The 16,912-nt window shown below is 41.3% G+C and overlaps 1 protein-coding gene across 8 annotated transcripts in view; it reads right to left on the bottom strand.

Moving 5' to 3' along the window:
* Window positions 1–8,743, bottom strand: part of LOC122405505 (MAP kinase-activating death domain protein) — a 28,836-nt gene extending 20,093 nt beyond the window's left edge. For 6 of the 8 annotated variants that reach the window (XM_043410309.1, XM_043410306.1, XM_043410308.1 and 3 more), the window contains exons 1-11: window positions 8,647–8,743; window positions 5,648–5,870; window positions 5,029–5,197; window positions 4,663–4,828; window positions 4,339–4,519; window positions 4,025–4,182; window positions 3,632–3,932; window positions 3,122–3,451; window positions 2,757–2,789; window positions 2,214–2,323; window positions 1,049–1,752 (exon numbers count right to left, since the gene is read on the bottom strand). In XM_043410309.1, coding sequence (XP_043266244.1) covers window positions 1,049–1,752; window positions 2,214–2,323; window positions 2,757–2,789; window positions 3,122–3,451; window positions 3,632–3,932; window positions 4,025–4,182; window positions 4,339–4,519; window positions 4,663–4,828; window positions 5,029–5,197; window positions 5,648–5,743 — 2,248 coding nt within the window. In that variant the 5' untranslated portion in view covers window positions 5,744–5,870; window positions 8,647–8,743. The remainder of the gene's footprint in view (window positions 1–1,048; window positions 1,753–2,213; window positions 2,324–2,756; window positions 2,790–3,121; window positions 3,452–3,631; window positions 3,933–4,024; window positions 4,183–4,338; window positions 4,520–4,662; window positions 4,829–5,028; window positions 5,198–5,647; window positions 5,871–8,646) is intronic. The other 2 variants (XM_043410305.1, XM_043410307.1) reach the window with 2 other exon arrangements.
* Window positions 8,744–16,912: the final 8,169 nt, after the last annotated feature.

Raw genomic sequence — 16,912 nt, forward strand, 5'->3', positions numbered from 1 at the left:
AATAGACATACCTTCGAAATCCTACGCATTTTCGAGAAAAAAATTCTTTACCGAAAATATAATTTCAGGCCAGAAATGCATTCCCAAAATGTCGTGCGTATCTTTAAAACGTCATAACTTCTGAACGGATTGAAGGATTTTAATGTTTAAAGAGGCAAATGACGCGTATTTTAATGGAGATTATGTAGAAATTATAACAATAATGAAAAAGTTGTTCCTTGACCCCGTAAAATGAGAAAAACCACATAAAAATGGTCAAATTTTCAAAAAGCCATAACTCCTGCAATAGTGAATATATTTCAATGAAACTTTTTTCCGAAGTAGGGCTCATGGGTACCTACAAAAAAGTAGTAGACAACTTTTCTGTAGGGCGTCAAACAAAATTACTAAAAATTAAAAACGAATTTTTAAGAAAAATCGTAGGGGGGTAGGTGCCTAAATTTTTCGTCGAAATTGAAGAGTTTCAAATCGTTTTGGAAAAATTATTTTTGGTTCCGGGGGGCAATTACAATCATTTTTGGTGAATAGACATAGTCCCGAAATCTTACCCATTTTCGAGAAAAAAATTCGAATAGATAGTGAAATTTTTCAACAAAATTAAAAAGTTTCAAATCATTTTGAAAAAATTATTTTCAGTTCCGGGGGTTAATAAGAATCACTTTTGGTGAATAGACATATCCTCGAAATCATACCCATTTTCGAGAAAAAAATTCGAATAGATGGTGAAATTTTTCAACAAAACTAAAAACTTTCAAATCATTTTGAAAAAATTATTTTCAGTTCCGGGAGTCAATTACAATCATTTTTGGTGAATAGACATACCCCCGAATTCCTATCCATTTTGCAGAAAAAAATTGGAATAGGTAGTGAAATTTTTTGACGAAATTAGAAAGTTTCAAATCGTTCTAAAAAAATTACTTCCATTTGCAGGTATGTTTCAAATATTAATAAATGGACGAACTCATGAGACGACCCAACAGTCGAGTGACGATGCTCGTTGTAAAAAGAGTTCAAGCTATCAGAAGACGAAGTAAATCGAATTACTTACTGGGCGAGAGGTCGGAGGAGGCCATTTCGGAGACAAAGTCGCTCAAAGAGGAGTAAGAAGAGCTAGTGCTCTCCGCGCCTTCTGAGTCTGATCCGCTCTCATCTGTCGGTTGACTCTCGTGCTCCCTCATCGCCTTGAGGGCGTTCGCCAGCGAGCTACCGGAGTCCCAAACAGGGAAAGAGATGGGCTTCAAGTCGGAGGCGTACCATTTCGGCTTGTCGCCGATCTGGGCCGGATCGAACACGCCGGTCTGCACCCTCAGAAACGCCACGTTGCTTGGCGTCAAGGACCACTCGGCCAGGAACTCGACCGCCTGGGTCCGCGCGAATTTGCTCAGAAAATGGCTGGCTCTTGGCCTCGATCGAAGGAACGAGTTGATCTGGAAAGCCACCACGGGCCTCGGGTACAGCCTGAGGGTCCTGGTGTGCTCGGTGAAGTTCGCCAGCAGGTTCTGCGAGTTGAAGAAACGCACCATCGCCACCCTGGTCGCGATGTCCACGGAATCCACGTCGTTGGCGTAGATGAAAGGGTTGAACGATGGCGTTATTTGCGAGCCGGGCTTCTGTGGCGACGACGAACCGATCGATTGCGAAATGGACGGTCTACGGGGACCGGATGTTACGTTCGTGCTGGGGGAACCCAGTGGACTGCTCTGAGGATGCGCGTGGTGGTCGATGCTCGATCTGTGCTTCATCGACGAAACGCTGTATAAAGGATACCGATACATTTATAACGGTATAACACATTAACGACACATTCGACGGGTGATTTTAATAACACAGAATGCTCTTTTTCAACGTCGTAAGTGGCTGTACTCGGTTCTTATGACGAATTCGAAGGGTTATCGACCGAGGAACAAGGGATTCGTTTTCCCGAAAATTACGCAAACATGAAACAATACCATTGTCGACATACATGATAGTACAAAGTTGGCAATATCGTTGACATAAAAGGCAACGGAGCTGTTCAAAAGGGTATGCCCTGTAAAGTTTATCATGGAAAAACTGGACGTGTTTTCAATGTAACTCCCCATGCTCTTGGTGTCATTGTGGACGTATCATCGCTAATAACATAGAATCACTTTTACCAAATAAATGGTACAAGAGCACAGGAAGCTCCAAGAGCTAGAAATAGTAGACAGAGTGAATATCGATTGAAAAGGTACCTCAAAACGGACAGATGAGACGTAATGCTCTCCCTTCTGCTGGGAGCCTGAAGCGACGATCGCGGGGGATTGTCCTGCGAGAAGGGTTGCGGAGTCATGCTAGCCATTGCCTGGAAAAAATAATCGATGTAACGATCAAGACGATCAACAGTGTCCTCGAGTGTCCTCTGCGTAATCACTGAAGCAACTATGTCTATTTCGTCTAACTCTATGCCCAGGCTTCCTACACAGTCCTACTTCTATTCATATCCTATCTATCACAAGTTCTCCCTTTTTTGGTCTAGACATTTCTATCGAATACTCGAAGTACACCGTCCCATGCAACTGGGGGAAAGACGATCTCTCTAAAACTGGGTCAGAGATAGAGAAAAAGGTTTATTCTTGCTGTAAATGTTTCTATCTCCGATCGTTTTAGAGAGCTTTTCCCAGAAGTGTGGGAGGCTCTGTATACGATATAAAAAAAAATTCTCCATGCCGCTAACTACAACACAAGGACGTCAGCTATTGTACGCTACATGCAGAAAGTGGTAGTGAAATATTTACACCAGAGCCGGCTTGGTCCATCAGTTGCATCGCCTGCAGAACCGAACGGAGGAGCAAGGGATTAATTAAAGACATTTATCGAGCCTCGCGACCGATCGGGAGGTGGAAAACAGTCGATCAGTGGCACACCCACTCGTCTTTGACTCTCGTAGATCCTAAACATTGTTCGTCTTGTTGCACGATACACTTGAAACTGATCAAGAGACCAGACACAACCTATGGTTGTTAAACTGTTCTCCAACGAATGTTTGATAAGCATGGCAAAGTGACGAGACATTTGTTAAGATTGTTGGGTGCACCACTGTGGGGGAGGAAGGGGGATGAAGGTGGGTTGTTTTAGCCAAGAGGGACGTGTTTGTATTTACCTGTCTCAAGTGGTTCTTTAGTATGCTGCCTTCTGGCTCGGGCAACGGGGGCAACTGGTCGCGCAGGCCAGTCGGCGGGTTAATCTTATTGCTGTCTAGGTCCACTAGCCATATGTCATCGGGCATTTTAAAGTTCGTTTTGTACAATAAAAAAGTTGCGGGTATTCCGATAACAAATGGTGTAGGTGCAAGCAACAACTGTTCCGCGCAGCTCATGCACGTGGGTAACAACGGTATCGCGGGGAACATGTACTCCAGAGGGTAAATCATTGTAACGAACGCCATTACGGACATCGACAGGGCATTGTAGTCGCGGGATTGCAACACAATCTGAAAACAAATACACGCTATTAATCTCACAAACCACCAAATACATCTCTCTTGGGATTTTAGCCACTTTTATTAGCGATAAAACCAAAGAGTCAACGTTTAACGTGTATCCAGGGTTGAAACCTTTGTGGGTACTCCCGTAACGTTACACGTTTTCTGTATTTAGCGCGAGAGACTCACCTTGTGCTCCAAGAGAATCAACGTGAGGACCTTCAAACATATGTCAACGCCAAGAAGTTCCAAGGGTAGATGCAGAGGGAAATCAACGAGAGAAAATCTAGTGTGGTCTGGGAGTGCAAAACAGAGTGGCGGCTGCATACTTTGCGACACGATCTCAACCTCGACGCGGGTCTTTGTGGGGACTGGCACTGGGCTGCTCAGCAAACGTAATATCCACGTCTCGATCTCCCTCACGTCGTGGAGGACTATAGACGGCGTTCCCTCGAACACTTGCCCGGTCAGAGCGCTCCAAACCGTGTCTCTGCTCGCAAATACACGAAAAAGCTTATCGATAAACTCTTCGCATCGTTTCGAAGATTTGTTAAACAATGATACTTGTTTAAGTACGGTTACCTGTTGGTCTGCCTGGAAGCTCCCACTTTTTGCGGCGAGAAACTCTCGTTGCACGCGTCGATGATCCTCTTCAAGACGAAAAGGCATTCGCGGAACATCGAGAAGAACGGGTGATGGGAAATGATGCAAAGCGACGTCAATGAATGGTTTCGTATCCTCTGAAATTACATAGTCGACCGTTCAAAGCATAAGATCTGAGTTTTGAGTCCTGAATTCTGAGTTCGACCCTCGATCAAAGATCAAGTATCTATTTATCGCAAATAAAAGAGTTTTCTAGGAGGGTTGTACAGGTTAATTGAATATGTTAATTTGACCTGTCGTCTGCGGGAAGCCCGCGGCGATGGAGAATGGCTGCCCCCGCTTTCACTGTCTCCACTGGGCGCGGTGATGCCTAATCTCGGGGCACTGGGTATATGGGGAGTATCGGAGTCCCTTCTGCTGCTTGGACATTCTTTTTCAGAGTCGCTAGGACCAACTGCACTGCCCCTATAGTCGCTATAAAGAACAGCTAGAGATACAGTCTCATAATTGTTGCAAACGAGAACAATCGTGTGCGGGGATAGGTGTGAATAGAACAGAATGAAGCTCTTAAATTACGATAGATTGATACTACGATACGATGATGCGTTATAGTTCACCTAGAAAAGGCAGAGTCCGTGCTCTTCTCCATGCTCTTCCTCCAGCTCTCCCTTCTCGACGTAGTATTGTACTTGTCTCTTCTGACCGAGACTCCACCCCCGATCGTCGCTCCTACCCTTTCTATTGGCCGATAGAAGTTCACGCAAATCCCGTACCGAGTCTTGCCTGCAATCACGGTATCAATAAGTGTGGGAGTTAACTGTGTTCAACGCGTTGGCGGACAGTAAAAATGTTAACGAGCTGCGAAAACGAAGGGGCGTCGCAATTTTAGCTAAGCTGACATACGATTTCGTTGACGTACGATTCGATTAAAAGTTATACTTCGAACGCGTGCTATTTAATTCTGGTTGAATTCGATTTCTAACCGGAGTCTTTGTCCGTGAGAGTGAAGGTGAAGGAGGTGGCTTCTCGCAGAGCTGTTCGTTTAGGGCCCACGCTGGTGCAACCCTCCGGTTGACAGAAGTAAACCATGTCCAGGGGCAGTGGAAAATCTTTGTGATCTTCCACCGGGTATCTCCGCAACAATTCTGGAACCTGCAATCCAGATTGTGCAAATCATGCTCTTGGATACGATAGAAGGGCCATATGGGGGGTCAGGAGCCTCAAAGTTTCTTTAAATATTCTATAACGGTGAATTTGTTACTTTACGATATTCCAAATTTAAGTAGGATTATTCACCACTTCCATTTGTAAACAATATTGAAACACGTTGGAAGTTGAAGGTGTCGGTCACCGGTGACCACCGTGGCGATCAACGCGATTAATGTACCCTTCTTCCGATTAATTGCATCTCTACAGTCTAAAAATTGTATTATACACCTTCCATTGTCTCTGGATCACTATATGGCCCATATTGAGAGCAGTAATTGTGACAATATTGGAAGTAAATAGATGCCTTAAATGTATAAATGGTAGGGTAGAACAATTGCTCGTTTTCTCGTGGTTATTTGGGGAGAATGGTATTTTCGATGCGTTTAAAAATACCTGCACAGGCTGCCTAGAGGCTGAGGGCAATCTGGCCCCCACAATGGCGAGATAGTCCACCAAGCGGGGGCACAGATACTTCTTTTGCGTGTCCATGGCTGTAATTTAGAGCTCTGTCACCGTTTTGTACAGTGTGTACGGGTCACCTGAGCCGACGGCCTTCTATCAGGATCGTTTCCCAATCGAATCATGGTTGTATCATTCTCCGGTTAGTCTTCCACATCTAGCGACAAACAAACTTTTATTCCGAATCAACCCCTTAACGCTCCTAGTCAGACTAAAATAATTGTTTTAGTAAATTTAAAAAACTTGATCAAGGCTTCGTGAATAGAAACAATTAAATTAATTTAAAATTTTACCGAAATAAATTATATAATTAAATAAATGTTAAATATTATAAATAAATGTTAAATATTATAAATAAATTATATAATTTATTAACCCTCGTGAAGGTAATCGGGTTTATATATTTCTATATTTTTTTAATATATTTTCAAATACTTGAAAATTGAGTAGAGAGAATTCGAGATAGTTGAGAGAGTTGGATTGCATATTTGATATGAAATGAGGGGAAAAAACGATGTTGGTCGGTTAAAGAAACGATTAATTAATAGTAGATTCGTGTGTAAAAGAAGCTTGGAGCACGTTTCTCATTGATTTCTCGAGCCTCGTGACCTATATCGAGTTATCCGGATTCGCAAAAAGGTTCAAGTACTACGCAGAATTTCAGCTAATTCTGATCCTGATTCTGATTAACTCGGAATAATATTTCTCCGGCATTAGCCCCCGTCGTCGTTCTAAAAAATAAAAACTCCAGAAAGCTTTTAGCACATTTCTGTATCGTCGATAAAATTGTTAAAACTCCAGAATTTAATCAAATATTACTCTTATCTTTTTATGACGTTGGATCGTGCAGTGTCATGGTGTAAAAAAAAATATATTTGGTTCCCGACGACTTTAAATACTCGATCGTAACTTTACAGAACGTTTCGCGAGAATCGAGTGGCCCAACACGAAAATTCGTGATCGATGAGAACCGCTTAAAATATGTATGTCATCGTTGGAAATACGCGTTTGCGCGGAATCTCGCGCCCGTATTTACCCCGAAAAACCTTCCCACGATTTTTCCGTCTCCCCCAATAGTTTCGATCCCCTTACGAGTTCCCCTTTGGAAAATTTCCCTCGTGCTACGAATCTCTGGAAACGCCATAGATTTATTCTCAACGTTTCTTCCAGCCCCGAAATTCTAGACAACGATTTTAATAATAATACAGTTCTAGATTTTGTTGTAGGTTCATTTTATCGGTTATTTGTTATCTTGACTTATGCTTCTTCTGATCCTTCAATCGTGAAACGTAGTTTTAAATAAAGAAACGGAAACGTGAATTATTGGAACGGAGGAAACACAAGTTTAACGTTCTAAAGTTTTATAATTGAAATTTGCCTTTTATAATTCGCGAAAGTTGTTTATCTTTCGTTAATTTAAACAAATATTCCATTCCAACGAGTCTTTTTGGGAGATTTTCGCCTGCGAATTAATTCCAGAACGTTAAAAGAAAATTCACCAAATTATAAACGTAACACAGGTTGAAACGAAAATCTTTTACGGAAAATTTTGATTCAGATCGTAAATTTGTCCAACTCTGTCGATATATAAGAGTCAAAACGTTGTTTCCTCCGACGCGGAACGTCCCGTTTCCGGTCGGTTTCGCGATAAACGTAGAACGCTGTACCGAAGGACGTCGATTTCAAGTTTAACGCGTTCATCGAGCCTCGTTCCTAGCCCAGAACTCGAATTGAACGTTGTTTTTCTCTCTCTTTACGATTTCGATTTGTGAAAAATCGTAAAGGCGAGCGATTTCCCAAGAGACACCTTCCAGGAACGTCAATCCGTCTGTCACCGGGGAAGATTTCATTGATTGGACGTAATTGCGTTAAATTCGTCGGTATCGATCCGAGGTACAGTCAATGACACCCTATACACCCTTTTCACGACGTTATCGTCAGGTTTCCCCGATCGAGATGCGAACGGGAACCTCGAAAGCAGCTCGGTTTGCGTGTTGTGTGTCGGACGAATCCACGTTTCCGATCTTCCGCCTCGACGGAACGGAAACTGGCCTCGAAGACGCGACGTTGCATCGACCTAATCGGCTCTTGGACGCTTAAGAGGATATTAAAATGTTGGAGCGTACGCGTAGCGGCGATATACGCTGTCGCCATTGTCGGGGCTAAATTGCACTCGAAAAAAAACCAAAAATAATCCACGACGATTCACTGGTGAAACGCCACGAATTTCATTCCCAGATTCAACGCTAGAACTGTTGAACGTAGTCGAAACGATTAGTAATTTCTAACAAAAATAGTAAAAAATTTTTATTTTACCGTGGCTTTCTATAGGAGAACGAACATTTATTTCCATTATAAATTTCTTGGAGTATCTATCGCTTTAAATAAGTACACCGTGATCGTTGTTAGTTCTAGCGTTGATCAGGACACAAATTTTGCCCACGTCTGCTCCGTCGTACATACGTCACTAGAAAACTATCGCAGGAACGAAGAATGATCAGACTTGAAAGGAATTAGAGCCTGTATTGGATCAGACTCGGTTAGGTCTGATCAGAGATCGTTCGATCGTCACGTTCTACTCGCCCCTTAGACCGATCTTCCCTTTTCCCTCGTACCCACGTATCTACGTTGCCATTGCTATCGTTTGCCTACGTTTCAATTCGTTTCGCACCTTACCCGTACACGTTGAGGAACTATTCGTCGGGAAAATTGTAACTTTCATCGATCGTGTTCGTGTTCGTGTTCGTGAAATTTCGTCACGGGGCTAGGAAACGAAGTAGGAAACTGTGTACGTAGCACCAACGACCGAGCCACGATTGTTCAGTGTCACTTTTGCGTGTTCTTTTTTTTTTTATTTTTGAGCTGATTGTCGCGTATGGGGATAGTTTCACACCTACGAAGAGTGAGGAACGATTTACGTGGGGGGGACTTACGTGTTGTTAGACGAGTTTACGGTGGGTGGAGGTGTCGTCACTTTGTAGCCGTCATTGGGGAAAAGCCACGAGCCCGCTCCGGATCGCTCGACTGGCGATACCACACTGGCGATCGTTCGCACGAAAGCTACTAGGCAGGCGTGCGACCAGGGGCGGCACTCGCACCATAAAACAGACACCATTACCCTGAATACCCGAGCCCGGATCACCAGCTCTATCCCTCGCAGGGGTTCCTCTATCTACACCTACAATTTTAACACGAACGATATTTTATTCGATTCTTAAATACAGAACATAAAAATAGCAAATATTAGTATTATACATATACGATACTAACATTAAATTCCTGTTAATATCGTTACTTTGCTGGATACAAATTTCTTGACTGAGGCTTCGTTAAAAAGTTATTAACAATTAAATTCAAATATTTCGAATCGTTCTGGAAAAATTATTCTCGGTTGCAGGGGTCAATTATAATCATTTTTGGTCATTACAGATACCTTCGAAATCCTATCCACTTTCGAGAAAAAAATTCAGTAAGTGGACAAATTTTTCGGCGAAATTAAAAAATTCCAAATCATAATGAAAAAATTATTATCGGTTGCGGGGGTCAATTACAATCATTTTTGGTTAATAGACATACCCTCGAAATCCTATCCACTTTCTAGAAAAAAATTCAAGAAGGTGTGAAATTTTTCGAGGGGAAAAAAAATTTCAAATCGTTTTGGAAAAATTATTATCAGTTGCAGGGGTCAATTACAATCATTTTTGGTCATTACACATACCTTCGAAATCCTATCCACTTTCTAGAAAAAAATTCAGTAAGTGGACAAATTTTTCGTCGAAATTAAAAAATTCCAAATCATAGTGAAAAAATTATTATCGGTTGCGGGGGTCAATTACAATTATTTTTGGTGAATAGACACACCTGCGAAATCTTGCGCATTTTCGAGAAAAAAATTCATTAATGGCGGAATTTTAAACGTTAATAACTTTTTAACGAAGCCTCGATCGACAAATTGGTATTCTTGATTTTCGTCTTATTTTGGCCTCTAGACTCGCCTATTATAATTTTTCCCAGGGGTGGCCGAACACCCTGTATAATAATAGGCTCCTTATGACTAAGATTAAATTCCTGTTACTATCGTTACTTTGCTTAAACGAACGAAATTCGACCCTAAGTGTGTCGGGGGATGATTTGAGAAAAATGATCGCTCCGACAGTGACCATGACTGCAACCGAAGGATTAACGATAGGAGTTATCAAGGTGATGCGAGGAACTTGATTTTCAAATGGTAAATAACATTTAAAAATTCATCCTTTGAGTGCTTCTCTATATGTCCCCGAGGTGTTTAGGTATTCAGTTCAAGGATAGCCCTTGGTAGTACGAGTTTCCCCTTGAACCGTTCATATGGCAAAGCAAATTAAAGAACTTGCAAATCGATTAATTCCTTTCCAGATACAAAATTTCACAAAAGAGAAAATAAACCTTAAAAAACTTATAAATTAAACTCTAATTAAAATTTCGTCTTTTAGAGAAGTTAACATTCGATAGAAATAATTATATCTTTTTACGTCCTAAAAAGCGTCTAAACATACGATATCACTATTGCTCGAGAAGATCGAGCGAATTATATCTGTTCGATACTTAATTTATTAGATTCGAGGAGGTCGATCCGAGAATAGAAGACTTTTTTCGCGATTATCGGCTACGTTGCAGGAGGTGGATGAAATTACGCTCTTTTTAGCTACCAGCTGGCAACTTAATTGCGCTACTGTTCTTCGCGACTTTTACTATGCACACGTACACACGCTACACGCATACATATTTGCGTGCACCGGTGCACGCACACGTCCAAAGAGCTTATCAGCCTTGTTAATGCACTTATGGCGTCTCAAGTTGCGCACGCATGTGTCCAGCTCACGCGTCTACGTGTGTGTGCGTTTCTCGATGACGCTAATAGTTTCGAGATTTGATTGCCCCGAACCTAATAGAATACAGTTTACGTGTTCCAATTACCTCCGGTTAATCGAAATACCAAAGAAGCACTGCCATTTTGTTTACTGCGCCATGCATTTCCAAATGCACGCGTGTCCAGTCAAACCCCCAACATTTGCTCAATTTTTCTTGAAATATACATAGAAGAGAAATCTTGAAATTGAAACGGAATTAATTATCCCATTGGCGTGAATAAATTATTAGAAGCTGGTATAACAGACGTTTCGAGCATCGTCGATGCTTTAACAATTGTCAATGTCATCTTCAATGGTTAATCTAAAAGACCAAATGGTAAAATAGAGAAGAGAATTTCGTTAATCGTTTCTATCAGACATAACGTTTGTAATATGTCTAGTTAACCTCTTCGTTTGATAAACGTGGATAAAACAAGGATAGTAAAACTAATAACTAATAATGTTATCAGTGGTAGACGCGTCGTTAACGCATGCGCGATGCGACGACGCGCGAGCACCTGATTCGGATTTAAACAGCGCGCCCAGAAGTCGATATCTCGAAAACGAAACTACTGTGCCCTGAAAAACGGTTTTCGATCTATATTTCCTTAAAAATGCCTCAAATGCTTCCATAATTATAAAACTTTGCAATTTAATAAGCTCATTTCGACCCATAGTACCGTTTAAAGTCGTACAAAATTTAATAGAAGTGGAAAATTGAAATTAGAATAGAGCAAACCGATTCCACTGCAAATTTCGTGTAATTTGGATGAACTCGATTTCCCCGAATAGTTGGCCAAAATGTGAATTTAAAAATCTTGCGTGAGATTCAAGGTTTCGTCGTTTAACGAATTACATCTGCATTTTAATTTATTTTTAATTGCATTTGAGTAATTTTGACCAATTTTTTGGAACATGTACCCTCTACTGTTTTGTCTCTACCCTCTACTATTTTTCCTCGTGTAATCTGAGGAAAAAATCTCGTTTATTTAGCCGGGTTGACCCCCAAAGTCGATATTCGCGGTCGACCGAGCGAATTGCCAGGAAAGCAAGTCGACGGGGGCAGTTAATAAGGGTGAGAGATGGAGGTGTTTGAGGAAAGCGTGGGCAAGAGTTAACGCGATTAAGAAACGCGTAAGAACCGAGTCCGAATAGAGGAGGTTAGCACCTTCCGTGCTATCAGCAGACTCTCGAACCGGGGAGCGCATACACCATCCGCGGGAATGGATGGCCTCGTTGCATAGACGTGGTGTGCCACCAGCTGGATCAATAACGTTGTCAGGCTTTAGCTGGATGTTTGACGACCTGGAGGGGGAATACAGGGACGTAGGTACCCGCGACAATAGATTCGGGAGCCCTTCGTCGAGCAAACGGTCCTCCATTGTCTCGGTTAAAATTAGCTCCCATTCAGAGCCAGCTACGCGAAACGACAGCTTTCCGATTTAAATCTCCGTAATCTACAATAAAAAATAGATTTATACGCGCGAAACGAAACTTGAATTCGTGAAAATAAACATTTCGCGTAAAATCAATGACAAAGCCTCTCCTCGCTGTCCAAGTTTCAGTCAAGGTTAGCTTTAAATAGTACCACTTTACTCGTAATAATAATAATTTCTATTATATTTTCGATTTATATCATTTTTGTGCATGCTTCTAATCATACATGTACAGAGCATTTTAAATTAAAGTTTCTATGCTTCGAATAATAGAACCAAAAGGCAGGGGACTGATTATTATTTTATAGTTTTAGAAACGACCTTTCTATTAGGGAAACTAAAATTTTTAGGGTACAGATAATCGTGTAATATTAGTAAAAGTATTGGAATTGTGCATTCATTTGACAACGAAGAATACTTGGTCGCCGCCAGCCGCTGACTGATTGCAATCGAAAGTTTTATACTTACCCTCTCTTAGGCAAACGCATCCACGCATGCGTACGCTAGCGTTCTATATCGTATGTGCTACTCATCAATGGTGTGTGCCGAGCAAAGTGGCTTTTCGTACTATAAATACAACCACAGCTGCGGCTGATTAATTTCATGAAAAATTAGATTCTCACAGAACCATCAAAAAGCTCTATTAAGTGCATAAAAATTTGTTTAAATTCAACGATATAAATATAAGCAAATTTAAATAATTTTGCAAATAGTATTAATTTAATAGGCGTTTGAAATTCTATTTAATTATAGCAAACAATGTCACAGTTGGATCAAATGGAAACGTAAATGCAATCGATTAAAAAACGAGACTTTCTGAAGGTTAATTCTCGAATGGAAGGGCTCGTAACTTTGCAAAGTTAAAATTATCGAACCTTTTAAGAAATAATTTAACCAATATCCATAAATTATTTATACAAAGTAAAATTAATACTTTTAATTAAAAACTACATTTTTAAAATGTAATGAAAATTATTTGTACCGATGTAAGTAAGAAACTATTTGAAGAAATTGAATGTTGGATGCACCAAGGATGTAGGGGAGCGTGTAGGAGTCTAACTACGTCCCTGGGGAGGGGGTACGATATCGGGGACAGCCAAGTATCTCAAAGGGAGTTCCAGGTCGAATAGACGAGCAAGGGTAGGAGGTGAAACGTGGCTCGGTCACGAATGTTCGAGGTCCTCAGACCCTCCTAAAACTGAGCTACCGAGTCAGGGGCAAAAAGATGTTTACGCAATTCTTCTCCTTTGATCGACAAACTTCACCGTCCCTTGCCTGTTTCCACCCCTTTGCTCGCAAAAAACACAAGTTTGAAAATTAAAGGCTGCACGATCAAAAAAAAGGCAGATCAATATCGAACAACACCTTCAACCCTTTGCACTCCTACGTCGAGTGTGATTCGACACCAATTTTTATCTCGGGAGCTCCCTCTTTTTCGAGCCCAAACCAAAGAGATATCCGTATACTTGAAAGTTACAAAATGCAACAACGGTGTAAATAAAACAGATATCTTAACAGGTAAAATAAAACACTTAAAGGCAAAAAGGTCGGGAGCTGCTGGTAAAAAAATTGAAATATAATTCGGAGTGCAAAGGGTTAAATTCACTGTCCATCGTGTTATACTCTCTTACATCTAACGAAACAAAGTGAAAGAAAAATAGAAACGTGCAAAACTGTTTATGCATTCTTCTAAATTCTTCCGAAGTATTATGAGTGACCGAATTCCCGGGAAATAGTGGTTAACTGCTGACCCAGTTCATTCCCCCCCACCCCTTTCTCGCGTGGGGTATTAAAGTTTTTAATCGTTATTCGAATTTGTTCTACTTTCGAACACGAGAAAGCATTTTAAACGACCATAGGATTCCTGGATATTAATAAAACGAGATTGCACGGATTACGTTGAGAAATCTCAGTGGCAATTCAGATTGTTTATTTTATCACGTACATTACATTATAAGATTGATTAAGTACAAGTAGAAGCAACCTGAAATGTTCTTCTTTGGCAGCCTTCCATATTGCTGAACGAAGAATAATTTTCTTTTTAACAATTTTAAATTCGCAGCCATTAGCTCGGTGCTACACACGAAGAAGAAGTTCTTCTCGTGAGTAACACCGATTACCAGGTCTCACCACGTGGAGGTTGCTGCGAGTGGAGACCCGAAGGGAGATAGATGGAATCAAAGTTCCATCGATCTCCCTTTTAGCTAAGCTTAGCTACCAAGTAATTATTTCGTTTAAAAAGGGATGAAGCTAAATGATGGGATACGCGACGCGATGCTGAACCGTGCAGCAGATCTTCGGATCGAATCAACACTGCCCTTGGTAGATTGATTCCTATTTCTAGCAATCGATCTATCATGGGTAGGCGACTAGATCTTTCGGACAAACTGGACGGTCGATCACATGTTTCGATCGATGAAACAGCGGTGGTCGAAGCTAGGAACCGGAGAACGAGTCGAGAGAAGCTACTTGTTAAATAATTACTTGGCAATATTGGGAGACGCGTACGATAGGGACTTAAAATTAACGTCGAAGCTCGAGTCTGGTCAAGTTGAAACTAAAATTCGGACGATAGAAGGAAACGAACATTCTTGGATGTTCTGACTTAGTTGTACCAAGCAATTATTTGGTTAAAAAGAGGGACGAAGCTAATTTGAGGGACACGAGACGCGAGGCGACGCGACGCTGAACCGTGCAGCGGATCCGAGGATCGAACCTACTGCCCTTGCTAACTAGATCTCTATGGGATAATGGACGGCTGCGACTCCGAATCTAAGGTCTCCATTGCTCCAACGCAACCCGCCGGGAGCCCGAAGGACCCGACTCAAGTTGTCTGACAAAGAGAGAGTACCTCTGTTTCAGTGTCGACTTCCGCTGGAAGGTATGCGTTTCCGCAGGATACGGATACTCCACACCTTCCAGCTGAGTACCATTTTCCCTGGATCTAGCTACCAAGGGAAGGCGGTTAGATCTGTCGGACCAGCTACACGGCCGATCACATGTTTCGATCGATGAAACAGCGGTGACCGAAGCAAGAAACGAGGGAACGAGCGAGAGACAAGCTACTTGTTTAATAATTGCTTGGTAGGACGCGGAGACACGTATGTATGTATAATAAAGAAGGCTTCGACGTTAATTTTAATACTCGCGACGAAGCTTAAGACTAATCAACCCGGAATTAAAAGTCCCTCGGCGGTTCTGGCGTTCTCCCTCGGTGTCCTTGCGATTCATCCAAATTTAAACTGAAATCAAAACTAATATTTATATTAGTTAGACATGGTAGGATATTTAATAAACGCTTAAAAATAATCTATCACCTAGCTAAAGGGGCTAAACGTAAAAATAGAAATCTTCTATCAATCAGTGTTGTCGAAACAAATATGGCATATCAATCGACACCATGTTATACGTATCGAAACGAACATTCTTCTAATGATGAGTATCGTCAAAACGAATGCAGTATAATACATCGACCACAATGTGATACAACTCGAAACGACCATTCGTAATAACGATAGGAAACTTGGATCGAGACACCAAATTGAATCAACACCGAATAATCAAACGAAATGGAAGAATCGAACAAAGTACCTCCGCAGAATATTACGAGAATTCGAGCAAGAAGGTGAAAATAAAAATTCATGAAATCGTGTAGAAACGAATGTAGTATATGATCGAAAACAATACTACATTATTATATCCTGCGATACTATACGCATCAAAGCAATCACATAAATTCGACGAACGATGTAAAAGTAGAAACATAGATAAGGAACATTCATAATAACCAAATAAAATCGGATAGATAAATACAGTTGAATTCACATCGAACAAACAAATAAAAATAATAACATATAAATAAGTGGAGCGGACTTACTACTTGTTGTCAGTATACAGGATAGTTACCACTGGGCCAGCTGTAAAGTAAGAAAATATTCATATTATAGCAACAGCAGTTAGGCAAGCAAGGCAAAATCAGTTCGTTCGAGCGAAATTGGTATCAAACGATAGAATAGAAGAGGGGAGAGAATTTTTAAACAGTTCTTACAGTTGGTCATCACCGTCCGGCACTGGTCAGTAGTGGTCAGCAGTGGTCAGTAGTGGTCAGTAGTGGCAGGAGCGCTAGCCAGAACTGGTCAGTAGTGGTCAGTTCTGGTCAGTAGTGGTCAGCAGAGGTCACCAGTGGTCACCCAGGGTCAGCAGCGACCAGCAACCATCGGGGGTTGCCTCCTTCCCATGTGTACGCTCCCAAAATCGCGACGCGACTCAAGGATAACTTCGATAGCGAGGCTACTTGTACCCCTTTCTAACATGATGGAAGAGTGGGGATACTCAGTGTCAATCACAGCCAAGGACGCAGTTAACGGATAAGATCGTCCGATCTACAGAACTATTTCGATTGGTTCTTTCTCTTGGATATTTCTGAACCTTCCCTGGACCGCTGACCTTGAAATCAACTTCGTTTTTTACCATCGATGACCATAAGCTAACCACTGTTGACCATCCAATAACCAATGACCCATTAAAACCATCACAAAGTCGAGGATTAAAGCTTTCTTACAAGGATCCCCTTATACGTTTTGTTCCACTTTGAAGGAGAGTATATCAAAGTTAGGAAATAAAAGAATAAATGTCAATCGATCATTCCGGATAAATAAGACACAATAAGACATACATGCACGTACTTTAGGATTATACTTACCACCGGATACTGAATCCATGGTAAGGACAGGGTACAGAAAATTTCGACAAAAATGAAAAGTTTCAAATAGTTCTGAAAAAATTATTTTCGGTTGCAGGGATCAATTGCAATCATTTTTGGTGAATACACATACCCTCGAAATCCTACGCATTTTCGAGAAAAAAATTCGAGAACG

This window comes from Colletes gigas, unplaced genomic scaffold (assembly GCF_013123115.1).
Source record: "Colletes gigas isolate AHSC1104 unplaced genomic scaffold, ASM1312311v1 Colletes_gigas_Sc00004, whole genome shotgun sequence".
NCBI classification, from domain to species: domain Eukaryota; kingdom Metazoa; phylum Arthropoda; class Insecta; order Hymenoptera; family Colletidae; genus Colletes; species Colletes gigas.